This window comes from Heterocephalus glaber, unplaced genomic scaffold, assembly GCF_053883595.1.
Source record: "Heterocephalus glaber isolate CG9 unplaced genomic scaffold, H.glaber_assembly_v1.0 deba00001498, whole genome shotgun sequence".
In the NCBI taxonomy this organism is placed as follows: Eukaryota; Metazoa; Chordata; class Mammalia; order Rodentia; family Bathyergidae; genus Heterocephalus; species Heterocephalus glaber.
The window spans coordinates 5366051-5391199 of NW_028258321.1; the positions used below are offsets into that span (position 1 = coordinate 5366051).

General features: G+C 36.1%; 1 protein-coding gene across 24 annotated transcripts in view; it reads left to right on the plus strand.

The window, feature by feature from the left end:
- The window catches only part of Nt5c2 (5'-nucleotidase, cytosolic II), a 95953-nt gene that overhangs the window by 18259 nt on the left and 52545 nt on the right, over positions 1–25149 (plus strand). For 20 of the 24 annotated variants that reach the window (XM_087185872.1, XM_087185873.1, XM_087185864.1 and 17 more), the window contains one exon: positions 5269–5388. In XM_087185872.1, the coding sequence (XP_087041998.1) occupies positions 5288–5388 (101 nt within the window). In that variant the 5' untranslated portion in view covers positions 5269–5287. Of the gene's footprint in view, positions 1–5268; positions 5389–10874; positions 11051–19893; positions 20071–23448; positions 23469–25149 lie in introns of those variants that run through there. The other 4 variants (XM_021245644.2, XM_021245647.2, XM_021245646.2 and 1 more) reach the window with 4 other exon arrangements.

Consider the following 25149-nt stretch of genomic DNA (forward strand, 5'->3'; position numbering starts at 1 on the left):
TATTAGGTACATAAACATTTTAGGGTTATTATGTCCTCTTGCTAAATTGGACTATTTATCATGAAATTGGCATTTTTATCTCTGGTAATATTTTTTGATATGAAGTATACTTTGTTGCCTCCCCCCCTTTGTGATATTGGGGAATGAACCTGGGGCTTTACACTGAGCTACATCCCCAGGCCTTTATTTTTTTATTTTGAGGCAAGGTCTCGACCAAGTCCCTGAGTTGCTCAGGCTGGGTTCAGACTTGCTATCTTCCTGCCTCAGTCTCCTAGAGTTCTGGGATTACAGGTATGCACCACCCTGCCTGGCAACTTTGCCTAATATTAATAAAATCATCCCAGCTTTGTTGTGATTAGAATTAGTGACACACATATGTCCTCATTTTCAAAGTGGGTTTCTTATAGGCAGGATATGGTTGCATCTTGCTTTTGAAAAATTCAATCTCTGGTAATCTCAAGGCTTTTTGTTGTATTTAGATATTTTAAATTTAATGTGATTATTTATATGATTCATTAATATTCTACCACCTCATTATGGTTTCTGTTTGTTCTATCTGTTCTTTATTTCCTTTTTTAAATCCTTTCTTTTGAGTTGATTATTTTTTGTTTCCAATTCTCCTTTTTAATGTCTTATCAGGTGTAACTTAGGTTATTTTATTTATTTTTTTGAGTGTGTATAGTCTTTACCTTGTCACAGTCTGCCTTCGAGTAATATTATTCTATTTGATGTGGGTTTTTTTGGGGGGGGGTACCAGAGATCGAACTCAGGACCTTGCACTTGTTAGGCAGGCACAGTGCCACTGTGCTAAATCCCCAGCCCTGATGTGTATTTTAAGAATCCAAAGGGCCGGGGATTTAGCTCAGTGGTGCCGCCACCTGCCTTCCAAGTGCAAGGTCCCAAGTTCGAGCCCTGGTACCAAAAAAAAAAAAAAAAAGAATCTAAAATAGTTGTGTACTTATATTTTTCTCCTACCCACCTTCTTTTTGTTTGTTTTATTTTTTGTTTTTTGAGACAGGGTCTCACTGTATAGTTCCAGCTGGCCTTGAACTCACTGTGTAGTCTAGGCTGGCCTCAAATTCACTGTGATACTCTTGCCTCGGCCTCCTGAGTGCTGGGATCACAGGCATGTGCCACCACATCCATCACCTACCATAGCACTTTGAGCTGGTGTTTTTAGTATTTTCTCCTCAGCACTTTTTTTTTAATGAATTGGTTACAATTTTGTGTACTGTTCCTGTTTTGTGTGCTTGGGATTTGCTCATATCTTGGATCTATGGGTTCATAGTTTTCATTGACTATGGAAAATTTTTACCATTTCTTTAAATACTGTTTCCATCTTCTCTTTTCCTTTTCTTTTATGGACTCTGTTATATGTTGTACAACTCACTGATATGATGTCATTATTTGTCTTTTTTCTATTTTATTTTGTATAGTGGTATACATGTTCACAGATTTTTTTTGATTTTTTTTCAATATCTAATCTGCTGTTAATCCTATCTAGTGTATTTTTCATTTCAGATATTATAGTTGTCATTTCTAGACATTTGATTTGGTCTGTTTTATCTTTCACGTCTGTACTTAATTCAGTCTTCTAGTTTTTGAATATATGAACTAGTTCAACTATAAATTATGCAGTTGTATGGTGTGGTATTGAATTATGTATTATGCATTGAATTATAATGTCTAATGTCTGAGTACTAATTCTGTCATCTGTGCCATTTATTGGTTTCTTTCAATTGATTTTTCTCTTCATTGTGGCTCCTATTTTGCAGCTTTTTTGAATATTATTATTTTTTTGTTTGTTTTGTTTTTGGTACTGGGGATTGAACTCGGGTCCTTGCACTTGCGGGGCAGGCGGCAGAACCACTGAGCTAGATCCCTGGCCCTTGAATATTATTTTTTATTGGATTCCAGATATAAATTTTACCTTGCAGGGTGCTTGGATATTTTTGTATTAGTATAACTGTTTGTGAGTACTGATTTTTTTCCTCCTGGTACTGGGGAATCGAACTCAGGACCTTGTGGTTTCCAGGCAGGCACAGTGCCACTGAGTTACATCCCCGGCCCTGAGTATTGTTTTGTTTTTTTTTTTGTACCAGGGTTCGAACTCGGGTCCTTGCACCTGCGCAGCAGGCGGCGAAACCACTGAACTAAATCCCAGGCCCGTAAAATTTACTTTGATAGAGTGTAACACGTCATTAGCAGTTTTTTTTGTGTGTGTATTTGTTTTTTTCTTTTGGTACTGGGGATCAAACTCAAGACCTTGTGCTTGCGAGAAAGGGGGCAGAACCACTGAGCTAAATCCCTGGCCGAGTATTGGTTTTTAACATGGTGAAATTAATTGGAGATATTTTGGTCCTTTCTGGTTTTGCTTTTAACTTGTTTCAGGAGTAGTGTTTACATAATTTCTTTCTATTACGGTACAGACAGAAAACCTTTTAGGACCCAGTGCTGTGTAAGTGATGTGGTTTTGCATTCTGGCTGATTGGGTCAGAATCCATTTCCAGCTTTGGTGAGGTTTGGGGATTGTTTCTTTTAATCCTTTGGCTGGTTTTTGCTCTTGTTTGGTTTTGGCCTCAAGTGGTTTTGTAACCCGCAGGTGCTGATCATGACCAATGTTCACTTGAAGACTTCAGGGTTCATCCTCTGCAGATCTTTATTTTTTAAATTAATTTTGTGGGGTGCTGGGGATTGAATCCAGGGCCTTACATATGCTAGATGTGCACTCTACCACTCAGATACACCCATAGCACAAATTTTGTTTACAATTTTTTTTTCTTTTTTTTTGTTACCAGGGATTGAACTCAGGACCTTGCCCTTGTGAGGCAGGCGGCAGCACCACTGAGCTAAATCCCTGGCCCTGTTTGTTTTAATTTTTGAGACAAGGTCTTGCTATGTAGTTCAGGCTGGCCTTCAACTCACTAGGTAGCCAGGTTGGCCTCAAACTCACAGTGATCCTCCTGCCTCAGCCTCCAGAGTGCTGGGATTACAGGTGTGCACCACCATGCCTGGCTCATTTTTCATTCTTACTTATATTTATGTAAGACATAGTCATGATTCAAAATAACACATTATTAAGGTTTAAATGTAATTCTTTTTTTTAAATTTTTATTTATTTATTTATTTATTTTAAATGTAATTCTTTACTTTGGAATATTGCGGGTTTTTTTGTTTGTTTAATTTGTTTTGGTTTCTTTATAAAAAACAAAAATCAAAATTATCCTCATATACATATTATAGTATCTGTATGTAGATATTAGAGGTTAGTATCTATAGTATATGTAAGTATAGTGTATGTATATAGTAGAGCATATATAGAATATATCAGATGTAGTATATCTGTTACAAAATCTAACAAGTAGCCGGAAATTTAGCTGAGTGGTTCCAGCGGCTACCTCGAAAGCACAAGGTCCAGAGTTCGATCCCTGGTACCAGAAAAAAAAAAACCTAGCAAGTAACTTCTCAAATTAATTTTATAGTTTAATAAAATTTTCATCAGAATTCTTTTTAAGTGTAGTACTTTTGTTCTGTAACCTGTGTTTGAAAATCTAGATTATTTAAATATTACAAACCTGTAATTTACCCTAAAGAATTGGAAACTGGGGCCGTCAAGTACATTGTATATGGATGTTCACAGCAGTACTATTCATCGTGGTGAAAAAGTGGATTATAGCCTGAATATCTATCAGTGGAGGAATGGATAAAACAAATAGTGTTGTTATATGTACAGTGGAATATTCAGCCATAAAAAATTAAAGGGACACGTGGTGCAATGTGAATGAACCTCAGAAATGTGTAGTGAAAATGTCACATGTAGTATTTCAGTTTATAGGAAATATCCAAAGTAGTTAAATCCATAGAAACAAAGCTCAGGTTGGTAGTTGCCTAGAGTTGAGGGAGAAACTGCTTAATCGGTAAAGGTTTGTACTTTTTTTTTTTTCCGGTACTGGAGATCGAACTTGAGACCTTGTGCTTGTGAGGCAGGCGGTGGAACCACTGAGCTAAATCCCTGGCCCAAGGTTTATACTTTAGAGTGGTGGAGCGTTTTTTTTTTTTTTTTTTTTTGGTACCAGGGATCGAACTCGGGTCCTTGCGCTTGCACAGCAGGCAGCGAAACCACTGAGCTAAATCCCCAGCCCAAGCCATTTTGAAACTGTATAGTGTTGGGAAGGCCACACATTATGAATAAACTAAAGGCCACTGGTGTGTTCATTTTAGTCATTGATATTCTTATGTGAACTTCACTTTACTAAATAATTATTTTTTAAATACAAGCTTGGTTTATTTAAAAATTGACTTAATATCAAACAATATTGGCATTTTCCAGATGGGAAATAAATTATGTTCCAGATTTTTTTTTTTTTTTTTTACCAGAATTGGTACTTCAATAAAATTTTAACAAATCCCAGGGATGAGGATGTAGTATTGTTGTAGGGCACCCGTCTAACATGCAGGAAGCCCTGGGTTTGACCCCAGCACATAAAAAAAAAAAAGTTTACAGATGAAAACTTCAAAAACAAAAGTAAAACCTAAGAATAGCCTCATTGTCAGAGTACTTTAAAGCAAAGACATTCAGCTCCCCACCCATTCTAGGTGTTTATCTTAATGAGATGAAATGTTTTATTTCTTCTAATCCTTAATCTTTAGTTTTAGCTGAAAAAGTTTACAGAAAAATATAAAAACATAATTAGAAATCAAGTATCCATTACTTACATTTATGTCATCATTCAGTTTATTATGTTAATTAGATTTTAAAAATTTGCTTACTTTGCCCATTTTCATAACATGCATTAACTTAATATTGCATGATGTCAGTCCCTTTTCTAGAACATAGGATTAAAATTAATGATTACTGGTATCCATGCTGAATAATTTGGAAGTAATATGTATGAGCCTTCTGGATAGAATTTACCATATGAAAATTATTTTCCTAAATTCACATGGTTTTAGCCAGGCATGGTGTGCACACCTGTAATCCCAGCACTTGGGAGGCTGAGGCAGGAGAATCACTGCAAGTTTGAGGCCAGCCTAGGCTATATAGTGAGTTCAAGGCCAGCCTGAACTACAAAGTGAGACCCTGTCTCAGAAAACCAAAAAAACCCAGCACCAAGAAATTCACAGTTTAGAAGTATATTTTCAGTATTTAACATATTACTCAGTATATTTTGATAAGTATTAATTATTTATTAGGTATATTAAGACAATCAGATATTAGTACACTGATGCCAATCTCACACTACTAAATTGCTGATTTTTGTTTTCTAGAATTCAGCATACAATTAAAATGACAACCTCCTGGAGTGATCGATTACAGAATGCTGCAGATATGCCTGCTAATATGGATAAGCATGCCCTGAAAAAGTATCGACGAGAAGCCTATCATCGGTAAGCATTTAATCTAATCTGCAGAATACCTTTCTGTTGTGGGGACTTATTCTCATTCTACAGGTAATGGAATTAATGTACAGAGAAGTTAAATAATTTACCTCAGATCATATAGTTAGTATGTGATCAAAGTCTGACTTTAACTACTAGCACAGTATTCTGTATTGCTTCAGAGTGGTGTTTTGGGGTACTGCAGATGAGACCTCGGCCTCATGTAGGGTAGGTAAGTGCTATATCACTGAGCTACATAACCAGCCTCCGTATTCCTCACACCTCCTGATATAAATCCTTCAGAGAAGAAAGTGTTCAGCTCCTAGGAAGTTGTACCAATATTAGGGTGAAGTTTTCTTTTTCTTTTTGGGGTGGGGCTACCCTGTGTTAGCCTGTCTGGCCTTAAACTCCCAGGTTTAACTGACCCTCCTACCTCACCTGTCTAGTAGCTGGGACTCCAGGTGCACCATACCCAGCTGAGAATGAAATTCTTTTTTTTTTTTTTGTACCGGGGATTGAACTCAGGACCTATGAGGCAGGCGCAGTGCCACTGAGCTACATCCCTGGCCCAGAGAATGAATTTTTAAATTGACAGTTATATAAACTGATCATAATTTTAAGTTTTAAAAATTATGTCTGCTCCATAATGTGTGTTAGATTGAGTATAACTCCAAATATTAGCAAAGTTTTCTTGTTTTGGTTTTAATTTTTATTATGTATTTGTTTACTTTATTTATTTATTTGTTGTTTGAGACAGAGTCTTGCTATGTACTTACTTAAACTGTGTAGCCCAGGTTGGCCTCAAACTCTCTGTAATCCTCCTGTCGCAGCCTCTTGAATTGTGGGATTACACACGTGTGCCACTATGCCTAGCTCTCTTGTTTTGATTTTAAAATTTATCTAAATAATTTTTCCTTTAAGTCTGCCGCTCACATCTCACGGGTGTGGGTACATGGGCTGCAGTGTGGATGTCTGTGTGTGTGTGTCTGGGTGTGTATGGGAGTCCCTTGGAAGGGACTTTCTGCAGATACTGTAAATATAAGTACCATTTTAATAAAGCATGTAAAATAAGCCAAAATAAGCTTGACTTGGATTTTATATGCAAAACTGTAAGCCAGTGCATTATGATACGGTAATAAGATTGTGCATTTGATTCAAGATGAGGAAAACTCTTGGAAATGAAAAGCAGACGCTGATTAACCAAATTGTACACATTGAACCACATTCAGTGTAACTTTAGGAAGAAATTCCACTTTTGTGGAACATTCTTAAGAGATCTGAGATTATTCAGGTAAGAGTTGATATATAAAAGCGTACATATTTTTACTTTATATTTTGATGTCAACTGAGTATATTAGAAATAATAGCACTCCAGGCACTAGTTGTGAAACAAAACAGTAAAGGATACTATACTGATGAATATTAAATTCTTCCCTTATTACTTTGGAAAGGTCCTTACTAAAAGCCCTAAATATGTCAATCATGATTTTATCATGACCATGTTATTTCTTGATTGAGGACAAGTCACACCAAAAAAGCAATTTTATTTAAGTCATCAGTTAAACAAAAGACTTCTTTTTAATATAAAATATATCAAACCCATCAAAGAAAGGGCAACTTTGAACTGCAACAATAAGCTAAAGTATGTAAAATACTACATTCTATTTAATCTTGTAGTGTTTTATGGGAAATTATCTTTGGTCAAATCTTGGATGGAGAATGTTTGTGAAGAGTTAGAGTGTTGGGAATGCTTTGTGTTTTTATGTATTTTCTTTAAAAATTTGTTAAAGTACATGTCCTCTGTAGTAAACTGATATATATATGTATATTTATGAATTATTTGAGCCTATAGTTCAATATAAACCTGTACTTGTTAATAGAGAAACCCTAAATATTTATAGGGTAAAAATGATGTGGTCTGTTAAGAAAAATGAGTAATTTTGTGTTTTGGACTTCAAATAAACTGTTCTGTAGATTAAAAAAAAATTTCCTTTTAAAGTTTAAATTGTAATTTCTTTCTATAGATTCAACTTAATGTCTGCTGCTACATTAAATAGCTAAGATACTTGGAAGTAATACATTTAGAAATCATATGTTTTTAGACAAGAATTAGAATTTTGCAATTTTAGTGAATTTATAGGATAGAAAGATAGGAGCTGTGCTAGATCCTTCTCTGCTTCTCACTCCAGGAATACCAGGAATGAGAGGAAATGCTAGTATATTAGCAGTGCTAAAATAATTCCTGACTCTAGGAAGTCTTAAGTCTTTTTTTTTTTTTCCCATTAAGTTTATTGGTACATTTTCGGTATACAATACAGTTACATTCATCATTGGGATCTTGTACCTGTACATGATATATCTTGGTTCTTATTTTTCCCCTTCCCCTGCCCTCCCTTCACCCCCTCCACCCTTTAATATTTACAAAGACTTTGTTTCCATTTTTTCTTTTTCTCATATTTTTTTCTTTTCCCTTCTTTCCTTTCCCCTACCCCTCCCACTTCCCCTACTCCTTTAGGCCTTTTCTTCCTATTTCATAAATATGTTATGAAATGATAAAGACAACCAAGTCAAAGAAAGTCAACTTGAGTCACGCTGAAAATACCGAATCAGCCCACTGCAGACAGGCAGGTCTGCAGACAGGCAGGTCTGCAGACAGGGTCCCGAGGTCATGAAGGCAAACTCTTAGCTGCACATCCCACATAAATGAAAAGAAAGTTAACACTTCAACATACAATGTCACAGGATAGACATTTCTATTCCAGAAGGTACAAAGAGGGGGATAAAAAGGAATGGGAACAAAGCAAGACCAAAATCCAGCAAGGATTAATCCAGCAAACATTAAATCCTGTAGTTCCATTGTCCAGTATCCCATGCAATCTGTGGCAAGTTGTGAACTCCAAAGGGCTTGAGTGGCTCCGCCCCCTACAGCACTTCTGGTGGTTGTAGCTCCCATGGCTAGTCTCTTTGGCCAGCTTTGCTCATTAGGAAGTCTAAGTCTTAAGACAGTGTATAAATGCTTAACTCTTTCTAGGGTAGAGGAAAAAAAGAAATTAATATTACTTTAAAAAATCTTACTTGGAATGATTAAACTAATTTATACAGGTAAGTTTTTATAAGCAGACACAAAAATAATTCTGATTCCAATTCCACTTCTGTGTAGAAAAGTTAGATCAGAATTAGGTATGTTTTTAAAAGAAAAGAAAAAAATAAATTAGGTAACATTTTATTGTTTCAGTATTAATTTTTGAAGAAAGTAATTTGGTATTGAGCCATAGTTAGTTTATAAATGGTTTTTGTTTTTTGGTGGTTTTTTTTTTGGTACCAGGGATCGAGCTCAGGTCCTTGCACTTGTGGGGCAGGCGGCGGAACCACTGAGCTAAATCCCCGGCCCTGTGATTGTCTTCTTTGTGTGAGACATGTTGGCATGTGGCATGGCAATTAAAGTGTAAAATACAGTTTATGTGTACCTGTGTAAATAAAGCACAACATGCACACTGAGAAATATTCTATATTTTCTGTCCAATTATTTGGTTAGTTTTATGTTATAAAGTATACATTTGGTTAGGATGTAACATTTGTAGAATTAGAAACGAGCCTGAATTACCCAATAGAGAGAGATCACCTAGTAAACATTAGGTTTCTAGAAAACATCATCTAGTAAACATTCTAATTATGTTTAATATGTCATAGCTTGAATGCATTTGTTACTCACTTGGAATGATATTTCCTGGAAGATTTTAGACAGGCCACATACTGCACATTCTTCATGTAGTAGAGTGCAATCTGAACCATAGAAATGATAGAAAAAGTATCAAGGGTTTAAATTTTTAGGTCATTTCAAAATGTTTTTTAATATAAAAAATGGGATAGTTGTACTCATGTAAACATTTGTTTTCTTAAAAGTTATATATTTTAAATTGACAAAAATGTGTATACATTTATGACTTTAAACTTAAAAATATACTTTGGATTGGCCAAATAAAGGTAACAGTCATACCATTTTTGTGGTAAGAACACTTAAAATTTGCTTTAGTAAATAAGGTAGATAATACATTGTTATTAAGTGTAGTCACCGTGTTGACAATAGATTTCTCGAATTTATTCCCTTAACACCAACCCTCCCCCCTCCCCCCTCCCCCTGCCCACTTGAGACTGGATTTTGACTAAGGGCCTTTGCACTGAGCCACGTCCCCAGGCCTCTTTATTTTTTTATTTTGAGACAGGGTTTCACTAAGTTGCCCAAGTTGGGCTTGAACTTGCTGATCCTCCTGCCCCGGTCTTCCAGAGTGCTGGGATTGCAAGTGTGTGCTGCTGCACCTGACTGTTGTTTGCCTTTGTTAACTAAATAATTTAAGTAGAAACCATTTAGAAGAGATTTATTTCAGTTTTCTAGTTAAGTCAATTTGTATTGTTTCCAGGCCTTTTTTTTTGGTACTGGGGATCGAACTCTGGACCTTGCCCTTGCAAGACAGGCAATGGAACCACTGAGCTAAATCCTCGGCCCTTTGTTTCCAGGACTTTTTGTTAGACATTTGAGTTGATAATTTTTCTTTGGCTAAATTAGGCTGTAATGATCATTATCATAAACTGTGCATTGTATGTGATGGTTTCAAATTTTCTTTTAGAAGATACTAAATATTTTTAAGTAAATGCACAACAGACTTATAGATTTTTTCTTTCTTTTGTGTTCAACTTTATATGTTTTGTCAGTACATATACTTATCACACCTTCATCCTTTTTCTTTCCCTTCCCTTTCCTCCTTCCCCTCTCCCTCCATCCCTAGATCTCCTTATCTGCAAAAGGTCTACCTCCCTGTTTCCTATCATCTTTTATTTTGTTTTAAAAATTATTTATACTTTGGGTTTCTCATATAAGAGAAAACATGCAATATTTATCTATGTCTGATTTATTTTACTCACCATTATTGTCTCAGGTGCATTCATTTTTCCACAAAGGACTCACACTCATCTTTTTTATGGCAGAGTAGTACTCCATTGCATGTATATACCACATTTTCTTTTACCCATTCATCTGTTGATGAACATAAAGGCCATTTCGAAGATTTAGCTATTGTGAGTTGTCCTGCTATATAAACACGGGTATGCATGTATCACTATAATATGGGTATAATGTCTTAAGAACTATGGCCAGGCATGGTGGCGTATGCCTATAATCCTAGCACTCCGAAGGCTGAGGCAGGAGAATCGCCATACATTCGAGGCCAGGCTGGGCTGCATAGTGAGTTCAAGGACAGCCTGAACTACATAGGAAGACCATGTCTCAAACAGCAACAAAATGATTAGTCTTCTAAATTTCAGTATGGAAATGATGATGTGTCATTATTAAGAAACTCACCTTCCAAATGAATATATGACTGTTGTTCCTCCTTCATTTCCTTGTTCAGTGCTCTGGGCTGAAGGTAATCATCAGGCCACACCCTTCATTGGAATATGTTTTGCTATATAGTCAGAAGATAGTCTGAGCTTCTTAGATGTCATAGTGACTTGAAGGAGGCAAGTTAGAAAATTATTTAAGCAGTTCCTTGTTGAACACTGAGAAGCTTATAGTGATCAGTACAGATCAGAATTTATATTTACCGAATCCAAGAATGGAACAATTAGATTTTTCATCAACGCTCCACTTTGACTGTGCCCAGGATGCAGAAAACAGGTATTTGTTTTCTCTCTTTAAAGTTTTGATTGTTACAGTACAGCAAAATTTTTGTAAGATAGTAAATTGACTTTATGAACATTGTTTATGAATTCAGTGTTTTTTATCATGTTGAACTGAAAATTCATAAGTAATCAGGCTTATGTATTTTTGTTAGCCAGTCTTTTACGTTATTTTATAAGATAATGGAGGGGCCAGGGATTTAGCTCAGTGCCACTGTGCCTGCCTCACAAGCACAAGGTCCTGAATTTGATCCCTGGTACCAAAAAAAAAAAAAAAAGATAATAGAATTGTCATTAAAGTTTTTAAAAACAATGGTATATTTATCTGAAATGACTTATCAGAAGTTATATTTTTCATTGACATTTGTGTCTCCAAAGTCATACCAGTCATAATGGTTTCTTCTCAAATTAAATTTGTTATGTATTTAAAGAATAAAAATTGTTTACAAATATAAAACAATTTTGTAGTACTTACAGTTTGGCATACTAGATTTTGAAATTTTTTTAAACCTTAAATCAATAGCAAATATATCAGTTTTTTGTGTTGAGAGCCATAGAGCTCTAGTTTTTTTTTTTGGTTTTGGTACGGGGGATCAAACTCTGGACCTTGCGCTTGCAAGGCAGGCGGTGGAACCACTGAGATAAATCCCTGGCCCTAGAGCTCTAGTTATTTATAAAATATACAATCATAAATTATTATCAGTCTACTTTGCTGTAGAACACTAGAACCATTCCTCTTATGTAGTTATATCTTGGTACCCATTATCCACCCTCCCTCTGTCCCCCTGCACCCTCCCCTTTCCTGTGCCTGCCTTCTGGTGACCACTAGTATTTCCCCCCTTCCTCCTTCACTTTCTCCTCTTCTTCCTTTTCATGTTTTGATGGTGGGGATTGAACCCAGGCAAAGAGCTCTTCCACTCTACCGCAGTCCCACCCCTTGCTATTTTGTCTTGAGATAGTATCTCCCTCAGCTTTCCAGGCTGGACTTGAACTTGTGATCTTCCTGCCTCAGCCTTCTGAGTAGCTGGAATTACATATATATTACCACCACTCCTGACTTACACTGTACTCTCTTCTATGAGATTAACATTTTTTTAGCTTTCACATTGGTGAGAAGATGCAGTATTTGTCTTTCTTTGCCTAATTTTTCAGCTTTTTAGTTGTATTATTAAGCCAAATAAACTGTCATTTTGAGATGGGATTAAACTCAAATGAGTAAATTTTTAACATTTTAATAGCTATTTTGTAAGTTGAAAATCACATGGGAAAAAAATAGGTCCCCAGGAATGCTGAGGAGCCATGTTCTCTAAGTAATACATAGATGAGATATATCTTGTTAAAATAAGAAGAGTGAGGTGAAGCAGCTAAATCTGTTGAATGTTTTCTGTTAGTATATTATTCTAATGCTTTGATTAGTGTTTCACATTCCTGCGGACTGACAAGGATTCAGAGACTGGTAAGGTATTTTAGGTTATTTCTCCCAAATATTTTATCAATGGAATTCTATTTAGCAGTGAAAAGAAGTGAATGTTGATATACATAATGATTTTGATATGCCTCAAAACAATTATGTTGAGTTAAAGCCAGTCTGAAAACCTTACATGCTGTATATTTCCATTTCTATAATATTCTTGAAATGACAAAATTGCGTAGTTGAGAACAGAGTATTGGGTGCTAGGGGTTAGGCATTGGGAAAGTAGAGGAAGTGTGGGTATAGCTGAAAACCAGTAGCACAGGAAGTCCTGTGACAGAACTCTTTTGTATCTCTCATCTATACACACACACTGACACAAGTGCACGTAAAATTAGTGAAAGCTGAATAAACTTAGTGAATTGCATCAACATAAATTTCCTGGTTGTGATATTGTACTATATTTACATAAGATGTTCCCATTGGGAGAAACTGGGTAGAGGGCACGTAGGATTCTTTTTTTTTTTTTTTTTTTCTTTTTTTTGAGACAGGGCCTCACTATGTAATTCAGGCTGGCCTTGAACTCACTATGTAGCCCACACTGGCCTCAAACTTGTGGCTATCCTCCTGCCTAAGCTTCCTGAGTGCTGGGATTATAGATGTGCACCATCATGCCTGGCTTTATGTTTTTATGTGTCACTAATTTTTCTGTATACTGTCATTTAGTTGTATCAATATATCACAGTTTATTCATTTTCTGTTCATGAACTTAGATTTTTTTCTTCAGTTTTTATTTATTTATTTATTTATTTTTGGTACCAGAGATTGAACTCAGGACCTCGTGCTTGTGAGGAGGGCGCCGGAACCACTGAGCTAAAGCCCCAGCCCTCAGTTTTGATTTATTAAGTATAAAGTTGCTATAGATTGAGATGAAGCATTTGTAAGTCACACAAAGGAAAACATTTATCCAGACTATAGTTCTAAGAACTTTAGAACTAAGCAGTATGAAAAGAACTCATTTAAGAAATGGTCAGGGCTGGGGTGTAACTCAGTGGTGGGGCACTTGCCTAGCAGCTGCACAGTTCTGGGTTCCAGCCCTGCACCACAAAAACAGAACAAAGTCAACCCTGACAAGCCACTGCAGGGTGGTGATGGGGAACCTTTCAGAGCTTGAGCGACACAGAGAGCTCGCCATGGCATGCATGCCATAGGGTCGCCCCATGGCTGTAGGGGATATATGTGTGGCATGAAAACACATTTAACATCGTTAACCATGAGTGATGTGCAAATTAAATCCATGGCCCATATGCCTATTGCACTGGATAAAATAAAAATAATGACAATTTCGGGTAGTGTCAAGGAAATGAAACAACATACATGATTGGTGGAAAGGCAGAAAGGCACTGCTGCTCTGGAGCACGACTGGCAGTTTCTTACAGAGGCCTCATTGTGTGATCCAGCCAGCCCACTCCCCATTACCTGTTCTAGGGGGATGAAGACTTACACGTACAACCTGGGGGACACCCGTGACATGCTGATGGACCGAGGAGTCTGCCTCTAAATGCCACCTCTGGGCTGGGCCTGTGGTACAGTGGCACAGTGCCCACCTTGCATGCTTCAGCCCCAGCACTGCTAAAAATCCCAATTAATATCTAGTATAATTTGATTTAGATGATATTCTCAAAAAGACAAAACTGTAGTGATGGAGAACAGAATAATTGGGTTCTAGGAGTTGGTAGAGGAGGGGAAATACAACTACAAAAGAATAGTTGGAGAGTTTTTTTGGGCTGATGGAACTGTTTTGATTCCAGAGTATGGTAGTTATTATGTTAATCTATAAATGGGTTAAAATTCATAGAAATGCATACTCAAAAGTGCCACTATTATTATACTTTAATTTTGAGAAAAATAAAAGTAATGCTGCTGTAAACATTCTTGAACATATCTTTTTGTGGATATAGACTCTCCTTTCTCTTGATTTCTAGCATTCCTAGGGATGAAATCCTGGGCCACAGTATAAACATGTATTCAGAGATGGAGCAAAATGGTTTTCCCAAGCAGTTGCTTAGGTTTACAATTCCACCTACAGTGTATGAGAGCATTGTTACCAACATTTTAATAATAGTATATTTAAAAGCTGTTCTGGTTCATATGTAGTGGCATCTCCTTCTGGTTTTAATTGGTGGTTTCCTGATGAATAATTAAGCTGAATACTTTTTTGTATGTTAACTAGCTATTTGGAGACCCTTTTTTTGTGACTTGTGTATTCACGTTGTTTTCCAGGTATGATACCTTTTTTTCTTAATGATTTGTGGGAAATTGTGTATCTGTCTTTATATTTTAATGTTTTATTGGGATATAATTCAAGTATTATAAAGTAGAATTATACAATGCAGTAGTTTTTAGAATACTGACAAAAGTTATGCAGCAATGGTTCCTACATCATTCCAGACATTTCCATTCTCCCAAGAAGAAACCCAGTACTCTTGTATTAGCTTCTGGTAACCACTGTCTGTCTCTGTGGACTTCCCTACTCTGTACATTCCATATCAATGTAATCACACAGTGTGGCTTTCTGTGTCTGACTTCTTTTACTTAGCACAATGTTTTCAAGGCTTCATTTTATTATGTTTCAGTTCTTCATTACATATTTTCCTAGTCTGTGTTTGCTTTCCACCTTCAGTAACCTTTTGGTGAACAGGTGCTTAAAATGTTTTTCTTTTTTTTTGACATAAAATTCATATAGGGCCGGGGATGTAGCTCAGTGGTTCTGCTGCCTGTCTTGCAAGTGCAAGGTCCTGAGTTCAATCCCTGGTACCAAAAAAAAATTAAATAAATAAAATAAAATTCATATACCCCCAAAGTTATCATTGTAAAATGTACAACTCAGTGAGTTCAGTATATTAATGAAATTCTACAGCCGTCACCACTAATTCTAGAACATTTTCATCAATCCAAAAAGGAACCTGTTGCCCCTAGGAATAATTCTCCATTCCCTTTTTCCATCACCCCTTGGCAACAACCATTAATCTACTTTCTCTATGTATGGAATTGCCTGTTCTGAACACTTCCTGTAAATGGAACGTTTAATACATAGCCTTTTCTTTCTGGCTTCTTTCATTTAGAATGCTTTTAAGATTTATCCATGTTGTACTGTGAATCAGTACTTGATTGCTTTTAATGGCTGAATAATATTCTACTGTATGGATATACCATTCATCCATTTTTTCCATTCATTATGTAACATTTGAGTTTCCATTTGGGGGCAGTTAGCAATATGCCACTCATGAAAATTGTGCATATTTCCTGTGGATGTTTCTTTTGGTATATGTCTAGGGGTGCAATTTGCTGGGTTATGGGTAATTTTATGTTTAAGTTAATGATAATTGCCAAACTGTTTTCCAATGCAGACACATTATTGTACATTGCCTCTAGCAGTGTATGAAGGTTCTAGTTTCTCCACATTCTCACACACTTGCTGTGTCTTTTGATTATAGCCATACGTGTGTCTGAAGTGTATCTTATTGTTTGATTTGCATTTCTCTTGTGACTAATGATATTGATCTTTTCATGTTCTTAATACCTTTGTATATTTTTACAGTACTGGGTATTGAACTCAGGGCCTTGCTCATCTCATGCTAGGCAAGTGCTCTACAAGGAGCTACATTTTCTGTGCGTGTGTGTGTGCGTGCGTGTGTGTGTGTGTGTGTGTGTGTGTGTGTGAGATTCTTTTTTCTTTTTTTTTTTGGTACCAGGGATTGAACTCTGGACCTTGCACTTGTGAGGTAGGCGGCGGAACCACTGAGCTAAATCCCCAGCCCTAGTGATTGTTTCTTAATGGTGCTGGGGATTGAACCCAGGGCCTCATGCATGCTAGGCAAGTGCTCTACTACTGAACTACACCCCCCAGCATTTTTTACTTTGAGACCAAGTTTTACTGAGTTTCCCAAGGTGGCCTCAGACCTCCAGTCCTTTGATCTCAGCCTCCTGAGTAGCCTATAGCAGTGTGGCACTTCACCCGGTTTGGTTTGCTCATTTCTTAATTGGGTTGTTTGTCATTTTATTGTTGAGTTGTGAAAGTTCTTTATACATTCAGAATACTAGATCTTTATTAAATATATAACTTTCAAATATTTTCTCTGATTTGATAGATTGATTTTTCACTTTCTTGGTTAGTGTCCTTTGAAGTTAGTGTCCTATGAAGTTTTTTTTTTTTTTTGGTACCTGGGATCAAACTCGGGTCCTTGTGCTTGCGCAGTAGGCAGTGAAACCACTGAGCTAAATCCCTGGCCCCCTTTTTTTTGTGGTTTATTTTTAAATTTTATTTTATTTTTTATAAATGTATGAATTTGTACTGTGTTTATATATATATATTTTTTTGCGGGGGGGGGTACCAGGGATCGAACTTGGGACCTTGCGCTTGCGAGGCAGGCGCTGGAACCACTGAGCTAAATCCCCGGCCCTTCCTATGAAGTTTTTAATACTGACGAAGTACAATTTATCTGTCTTATTTTGTTGCTTATGCAACAAATGGTTTTTAAGAAACCATTTTTTAAAATCCCCATTCACAATGATTTACACCCATGCTTTCTTCTGAGTTTTAATGGCTTTAGATCTTATACCTAGTTTTTTTGTTTGTTTTGTGGTACTGGGGGTTGAACTGAGGAGCTTGTACATGCTTGGCAGATTCTCTACCAATAAGGTATATCCCCAGCCAAACGTTTAGTTTTTACAGTCTTGTTACTTTTTGTGTATGATGCAAGGTGTAGGGGTCCAGATTCATTCTTTTCCATGTGATTGTCCAGTTGTCTCAGAATTATTTGTGGAAAAGACTGTTCTTTCCACATTGAATGGTCTTGGTACTTTCATCAAGAGTCACTATGATTATAGATACATGGGTTTATTTCTGGACTTTCAGTTGCATTCCTTTGATCTATTTGTTCTTATGTCAGTACCCTACAGTCCTGTTTACAGCTTTTTTTTTGAGTTTTGAAATTGTGGATGAGTCCTTCACTTTGTTCTTTTGTATCAGGATTTTGGCTATTTTGGGGCCAATGTATATACATATGAATTTTAGGATCAACTTGTCAATTTCCATAAGAAAAAGCTAGCTGGAATTTTGTTAGGGATTTTATTGACTTTATATACATCAATTTGAAGAGTATTGCAACCTTCACAACATTGTTTTCTGATCCATGACTGTGGGATTCCTTTTCGTATATTTAGCCCTTTAACCTCAATAGTATTTGTAGTGCTCAGAGTACAGGTATTAGATTTATTTATTAAATTTTTATTTATTTATTTATTTATTGGTACTGGGGATCGAACTTGGGACCTTGCGCTTGCGAGGCAGGCGGTGGAACCACTGAGCTAAATCCCCGCCATTGATTGATTGATTGATTGATTGATTTGTACCAGGGATCGAACTCAGGACCTTGAGCTTGCGAGGCAGGTGCTGGAACCACTGAGCTAAATCCCTAGCCCTTTAGATTTATTTTTAAAAATTTATTTCTAAATACTTTACTTTTCTTGGTAATCTAGTAAATGAAAATTTTTTTCTTTCTTTCCTTCATTTTTTTTGCAGTATTGCTGATTGAACCCAGTGCCTTTGCACTAAGCCACATGGTCAGCACCCCTACCCCCCTTTTTTATTTTTTGTTTTGAAATAGGGTCTTGCCACATTACTGAGTGGCCTAGGCTGAACTCCAACATTATGGTTTTCCTGCCTCAGGCACCATGGCCAGTTTATAGCTACTGTTTTTGAGTGGGCCACTTCTACGAGTTTTTGAGTTCCTTAAAAATCAGGTAAAGATGGGGGCTAGGGATTTAACTCAGTGGCACCGTGCCCACCTTGCAAGCACAAGGCCCTGAGTTCATTCCCTGGTACTGGGGGAAAAAAATCAGGGAAAGTCATCTTTTTCTCTGTAATACTGGTACCTGGTACATAGACATTTAGTACATATTTGTTGAATGTATTTGTGCAGTTAGAAAGATTTAATCATCTTCAGAGAGTGCCTTGTATTTTGCACCAGAAACTCTCATGTGTACCTTCTGTTGAAGTGAGTTTTGTTTTCTTGTCTTTGCCCAGTAGCAAACTCTTAAAATAGTGATTACGTTTATTTCCACCCTACTGAGCTTGATGCCACAGCTGAAAATCCAGGAACTCCATGGGAAGTTGGCAGCCATAAGGATTAGATCATTTTTTTCATGTTCAGTTTGTATTCTTGTATTTACGGAGTTTGATTTGATGTCAGTGGACGTCCTTCATTTTATATAAAATTTGAGATTTGGATTTTTAAAAAATTATTTTTAAAGAGATGTATTGGTGAGATAATTTGGTTACTTTTCCTGTTCCCTCAGCTCCAAGGAAGTTGCAGTACTTCCTTGAATGCTAGAGATGACAGACAACCCTACCAGATAGTATCTCTGGTCTGTGTGTTAAAAATCTGAAGTTTGGGTTAAGTAAGTTATTTAAACTTCCAAATCCAGAAAAGCTGAGGAGCTGGAATTCAGATCGAGTTTTCTGGTGCTCATTACCTTCCATTACACCTTACTTTACTTTGAATTTACAGAGTTTAATACAGCTTCTAATTACTTGATGACTAAACATTTTAATAACTAAAGAAACCTTTATGGCAAGATATGGGTAATGTTTAAAGAGATGAAGCCTTTTTCTTTTTAAGGAGTAGAAGCAATATATATTGTATATTGCATATATATATATATGTTTACATTTGAATTACTTGCCGTGTCATTGTTCTCAGACTGCAGCAGTCTTGTTTGTTCCTTCCCTGGTTGCCTAATCCCTGTGCATTATGCTGGTCAGAAGCCAGGGATGTTGCAGATGTTTTTGTTTTAAATTTCAGTTTGCTTTGAGATTTGGGATTAACCTTTAGAGTGTTCTGAATTTATCTCCTATTTTTCAAAGATCTGTAAATATCTTTACACATGAGGTAAAAATTTCAGCCCATTGAGTAAAATATTTGTGAATATAAATGTTTTCCTTAACAGCAGTTAATAAAATCAGAAAAAAAGATTTTAAGGTGGAAATAACTTTTCTCATGTAATATGAGTAGCATGTAAATACTTCATTTTCTGTAGTTCATATTTATTTTCTGAAGGAGGAAATAAACTGATAACTAAAACATTAATAATTTATTCTGTTTTCTTCCCCCCAGAGTAAACAGAAAACAATTTTGACTGACTAGGGCTGCTAGGTTCCGTGAAACTCGCATTGTTTGTGTTCTGTTGGAGGGCCTCATTAGGGGGTACATTTGCCTTTTCTGCTTTCCAGTTGTTATTCCTGTCTCCTGTGGGGACTTGCTGTTTGGACTCTGTCCTTTAACTGGCCAGTTTTAAACAGGTCAGGCCATTAATTATTTTTTTTTCCATTAGTAGGTTTTCAAGTATTTAAAGCTGAGGATATTGGTCACTGATATCGCCTAGTTAGGGGCGGGCATTGTGCCCACATTTGTTGGGCCTCTCAGGGCCTGAGTTCTCTGTGCTTTAACAAATGAGCTACAGTTCTCAGGAGATCAGTGGAGCTTGTTTGTTGATGCTGTATTCTTATCCAGAGGAAGTAGATTCTTAAGAATGTCTAAGGAAGGGTGAGTTATTATTCTTTCTTATTTTCTTAGTGAAGTGGTGTCATCTCTGTGAATTGGGAAATTAATAAGCAATGTTGGCTGTTTGAGAGTGGATGTGGAGGCAGAGATTGAAAGAAATCCAACCCAAATCTTACAGTGGTTTACATAAATCTTCTGTAAAGTTACTATTACTGTTTTGAAAGACAGTATTCAGGATGGATAATTATAATAGGAAGTTAGTAAGATGAAAACACCCTGTACGCAATTGTAAACTCTTTTTGTTTTTAAAGTTATGTTTATAAAGATTGAACACTAATAGTGGTGGTTTACCAAAGACTTGAGTGAAGTTTTAAAATTCAAAGGCATTCAAATGTGAGATAATAGTGTGAAAGATTTAATGAAAAGCAGCCCATGGTTTTATTTCTCTTTGGGCAGTGCAGGCAAAAAAAAAATTATTTGTTCCTCTTTGCCTTCAATATAAAATACTTGTGTTATATTTTTGTTGTTTTTATGTATTTTCTCTTGTGCTTCAGAGTCTGAATTATTGGTGATTTTCTTTTCTGTGACCACTATAATAAGTGACCAGTAAATGACTACATAGTGTTGATTATTTAATTTCTAGTCTTCAAACATAGATTTGGTTTAGAGAGATATTCCCTTTGATTAAATGGGACATAAATCCCTCAAAAGAAACTAAAAACACAGTAAAATTTTAATTTTAATTTTTCTAATTTGTCATACGAGAAAGTGGTACCAGAGCTTTGTGCTTATGATTTATTTTAATATAATCATACATTGATTATGGGCAAAATAAAATTGGCTCACTTGACTGCTGTTCTTAAACCTTACTGAATAAAGAGAATAACCAGGGGATAAGTAATTTAGTATTATTTTTAGATATCTCATGACATCACTTGAACTTTGAGTTTTCTTTTAAATGTCAAAATTTTGAAAAGATTGTCTCTTTAAGTTTTTATGGTTTTTTTGCCATAAATGAAACTTTATTCTTTAATTTCATTTACAAGCTACCAAATATTATGTGTAATACACAGTGCTGAACACTTACATGGCTGTAGTCATGGAAGACTCCAGACAGGTTTTTTATGTTTTCTTTCCTTCCAGAACAGATTATAAATCTGAAGTTGTTAAGCAGTTTTTATAAAGATTGTCACACATGCAGGTATATTAATCAGTTTTGTATACATGGTTGTTTATAAAGTTAGTTTATAGACGTAAAGTGTATTACATTTCTGGATGAAGTTAAATATGGGGGAAACTAATTAGTGTTAACCTTTCCCCTGTGGCTTTACCACAGAGGCATTACTACTGCACAGTTCTTTGGAATATCCAGAATAGTTTCTTTCTGTTTTAAAATTTATTTTTTATTTTGAGACAAGGCCTCACTAAAGTCACTAAATTGTCCAGGCTGAGCTCAAACTTGTGATCCTCCTGCCTCAGGCATGTGCCACCATGCCCTCCAGAATAGTTTCTAGAAAAATTACCTTGAGATACAAGGTCTTGGATAATAAGAGATGACTGCACAGTTACAGAGAACTGCATAAACAAAGCCACAGATCACATTTAGGACACATAAGATCAAACTGATTATGGCAAAATGGAGAGAGGTTTAAAACTCCTTGAAGATTCAAGAATTTGTAATTTATTGGTTTGGTAAGGGTGAGCAATGACTGAAGGTGAACTTGGGCTTTAGGATAGTGCTTCTGAAACTGTCTGTGACAGAGGCCTAGTTTTAAAAAATATTTTCCATTCTGTTTCAGATTGATTGTAAGATAGAATAAAATTAACTATAAAAAAATGAAGACACATAAGATGTAAGCATGCACTCTTATATTAAATGTTTTACCAGTTCTGCATCTGGCTGCTTGCTGTGCAATAAGCCAGTTAAGTCAAGCAACAAGGTGTCGCGTTGAGGAAGGTGACTCTTCAAAAAGCTAGCTCTAAAAGAAGATGGAGAACTCTTGTTCAAAGTCCATCTTGCTGGGAAGATGGTTTAGGAGTGGTTTATATTCCAGACTAGTGGACACCTTTTCATTTTGGATGGGCCAGAAAGTACTGCAATGCTTTTCAGTTCTGCAGATCTCAGAAACAAGTTATTTCCTTGGGCTGTTGTCACTGATTAGTTTGCCTTTGTGCAGCTATTACGCAGTGAATGGGCTAGACAGTTTAGCTGCCCCCAGGCCCTCTCGCTGATGCCAAATTCAAGACAAGAGTAAAGAAAAAAAAATATTGTGGCAATTATTGTGGAAGATGCAATTATTATGGAAGACCTGATTATTATGGAAGACAGGTTAGGTGAGTTTCACTAGCTCTCAATGCTTGGCTTCACATTCAACAAATAAAATTTCTCTATTAAATTGGTATAAATGTTTCAGAATATTTGAAATTTCTGTTTGAGTCATGTCAAGGATGACTGAAAAATGTTCATAGACCAGCATTGGTCTATGGACCACATTTTGAGTAGCAGTACTTTAAAACAACTTAGGGGCCGGGGATTTAGCTCAGTGGTTCCACTGCCTGCTTTGCAAGCGCAAGATCCTGAGTTTGATCCCTGGTACCAGAAAAACACAAAACAAAAACAAAACAATTAACTTAGTATTAGTGTGAGGGCAGAGAAACTGGGAGATAATTTCTGGAGAATTAATTATGACCCCAACAAGTTTTTAGTGTGAATAGAATTGAAGAGCTGGATTCCAGAAATATTTGGAAATTTAAATGAAGGCACATGAGATGGATGGATGCAGTTTTAAACTTGAATGGGAAAATGAGTGCTAATAGCACAAACAGGAAATTATTTATAAAAAGGTACTAAATTAGGTTTTCAGAAAAAATCTACATTAAAGCATTTTTCTATTAAGTGAAAATACACATGTATACTGAGACTTAAATCTGTTGGTTCATAATTTCAGTTTGCCCAGTCAAAAAGCACTTGTAACTTTTTCTTTTCTTGATTGTAGCAAAGTTTGAATGTATAATGTTGCAAACCCATAATGAGAACAAATGGCCGAGAAGATTCTGCACTTGAATTCTTAGTCTCATTTGTTGTTGCAGTAACTGTTGTTGGGCACTTGGCCAGGAAATTGTGACTCCTAAGCAAAGGGAGGAGTTACAGATAAAGTTCACCATTGCCAAAGAAATTCTATTCCAAATGGATTTGTGTGGAGCAACAGTGATATCCAGTGACAAGCTAAATTAGACACAGAGATGTTTTCTCCAACACTGTCTCTGAAGAGCCATGCGATTGAGGAGCCTGGTTCAGACTAAACAATCCTTGAAGTTAGGTTAAAATCACACAGAAAAAAAAGTATCCTGGGGATTTTAAGAATTTTGTTATGTGACTTCAAGAAGTAGTTGACTTAGATAGTTCACAGTTTGCAAAACAGCAACCAGTGACAGATGAGGTAATTCTGCTTTGAATTGTGAATTAAATCTCAAAACCATTAAGGGTTTGTTATTTATAAAATGTCAAATACAGTAAATTGCATGTTTATATTAAGTGTGAGACTATTAGATCCCTTTTCTTAAGGCACCTTATATTAATGGTTTTATTTCTTATGATTAATTTCTATATTTGCAGTTTCTACAAACTTCATGCCTAACCCAGTTGGATATGATAATAAATGCTGTTATACTTGTCTTTGTATTGAAGTCTGTGTTTAGTTTTATAGTATTCCTATCTCCTAGACCTTGTTTTTTGTTAATGCTCAAGTCTAACTTGCAAATGATTTATTAGTATGTAGGAATTTCTGGCTAATAATTGTGTTTTACAATTGGATGCTTAGTTTAGCCATGCTTTCTAGGATGGCAACTTTGTGCTTATTTTAAAGCAAGATTTGGAAAGTTAATTTCACAGATATATTCAGACTCTTAAACATGAGAGTGAACAGTGTGTTCTACTGGTTAATAATTTAGAAAAGTGACACAGTAAACTGGCACTGGCAAATTTACAGTCATGGTCCTGGGACCGGTAGAAATTTTTGGGTTCTTCAAGCAGATAAATCTTTTGTTTTGAAATAATGTGGTGGGGAAATGAACTAGTCTTTTGGTTTGATAATATAGCTTTTAGTTGAAATAGCATCTAACACTATTTGTTAAAGCCTTGGTGTGTTCATTAGTTTTAGACCAAGAGGTTAGTTTCTTTTGAATGCTATTTCTTGAATACTGTACATGTTATTTCAGGTTTATGGTTGCCTGTAAGTGAAGTCACAACCTACTTTCAGCAGTTGGGTGTTTATTGTCTTTGTAAACCTTAGTACGTATTGACAGTAACTGTATTTAGGTTATTGCAGTTCTATATAATACAGCAGTTCCATTTTGTTATAGCTTTGCTTATTCACTTTAGGTATTCATACAGCAAATTTGATGTCATTCTATATTGCTCCTCTCTCCATATTTTGTAGTTTAAATTAAAGGAGATATGAAAATGGAGGCAAAGTTTTTTGTTTTGTTTCATAAACATAATAGAATTGAATGAAGGACTAAGATTAGAGTGGTTCTTTCTTTCTTTTTTTTTTTTTGTACCAGGGATCAAACTCGGGACCTTGCGCTTGCAAGGCAGGCAGCGGAACCACTGAGCTACATCCCAGGCCCCAATTTCTTTTTTTTTTCCCTTTCCTGTGGAAACAGGGATCGAACTGAGGACCTTGCGCTTGCCAGGCAGACACTGGAACCACTGAGCTAAACCTCCAGCCCTGGTTATTTCCTTTTTAAGTTCAAGAATTCCTTCTGTGATTAGAGTAATTGTTTTGAATAAAAATGAAAATATGAAGACTATTTGGTGGAAGATCTTCATAGAAAAACACCTTATTTCCTAATTTTAAGCACTTACACTCTTTTAGCTTTCGCAGCCCTCTGATGGACAACTTCTGTGGTGTATGTCACAGAATGTTCACCTGCATTGTAGTAGACGTTCAATTAATGTGTTGATTAAATGGTTAATATGTTAAATCAGAAAGGAAAGAGAAGGGCCGGGGATTTAGCTCAGTGGTTCCACCGCCTGCCTCTCAAGCACAAGGTCCCGATTTAGATCTCTGGTACCCAAAAAAAAAAAAAAAAAGGGAAAGAGAAGTATGATTTGATGGA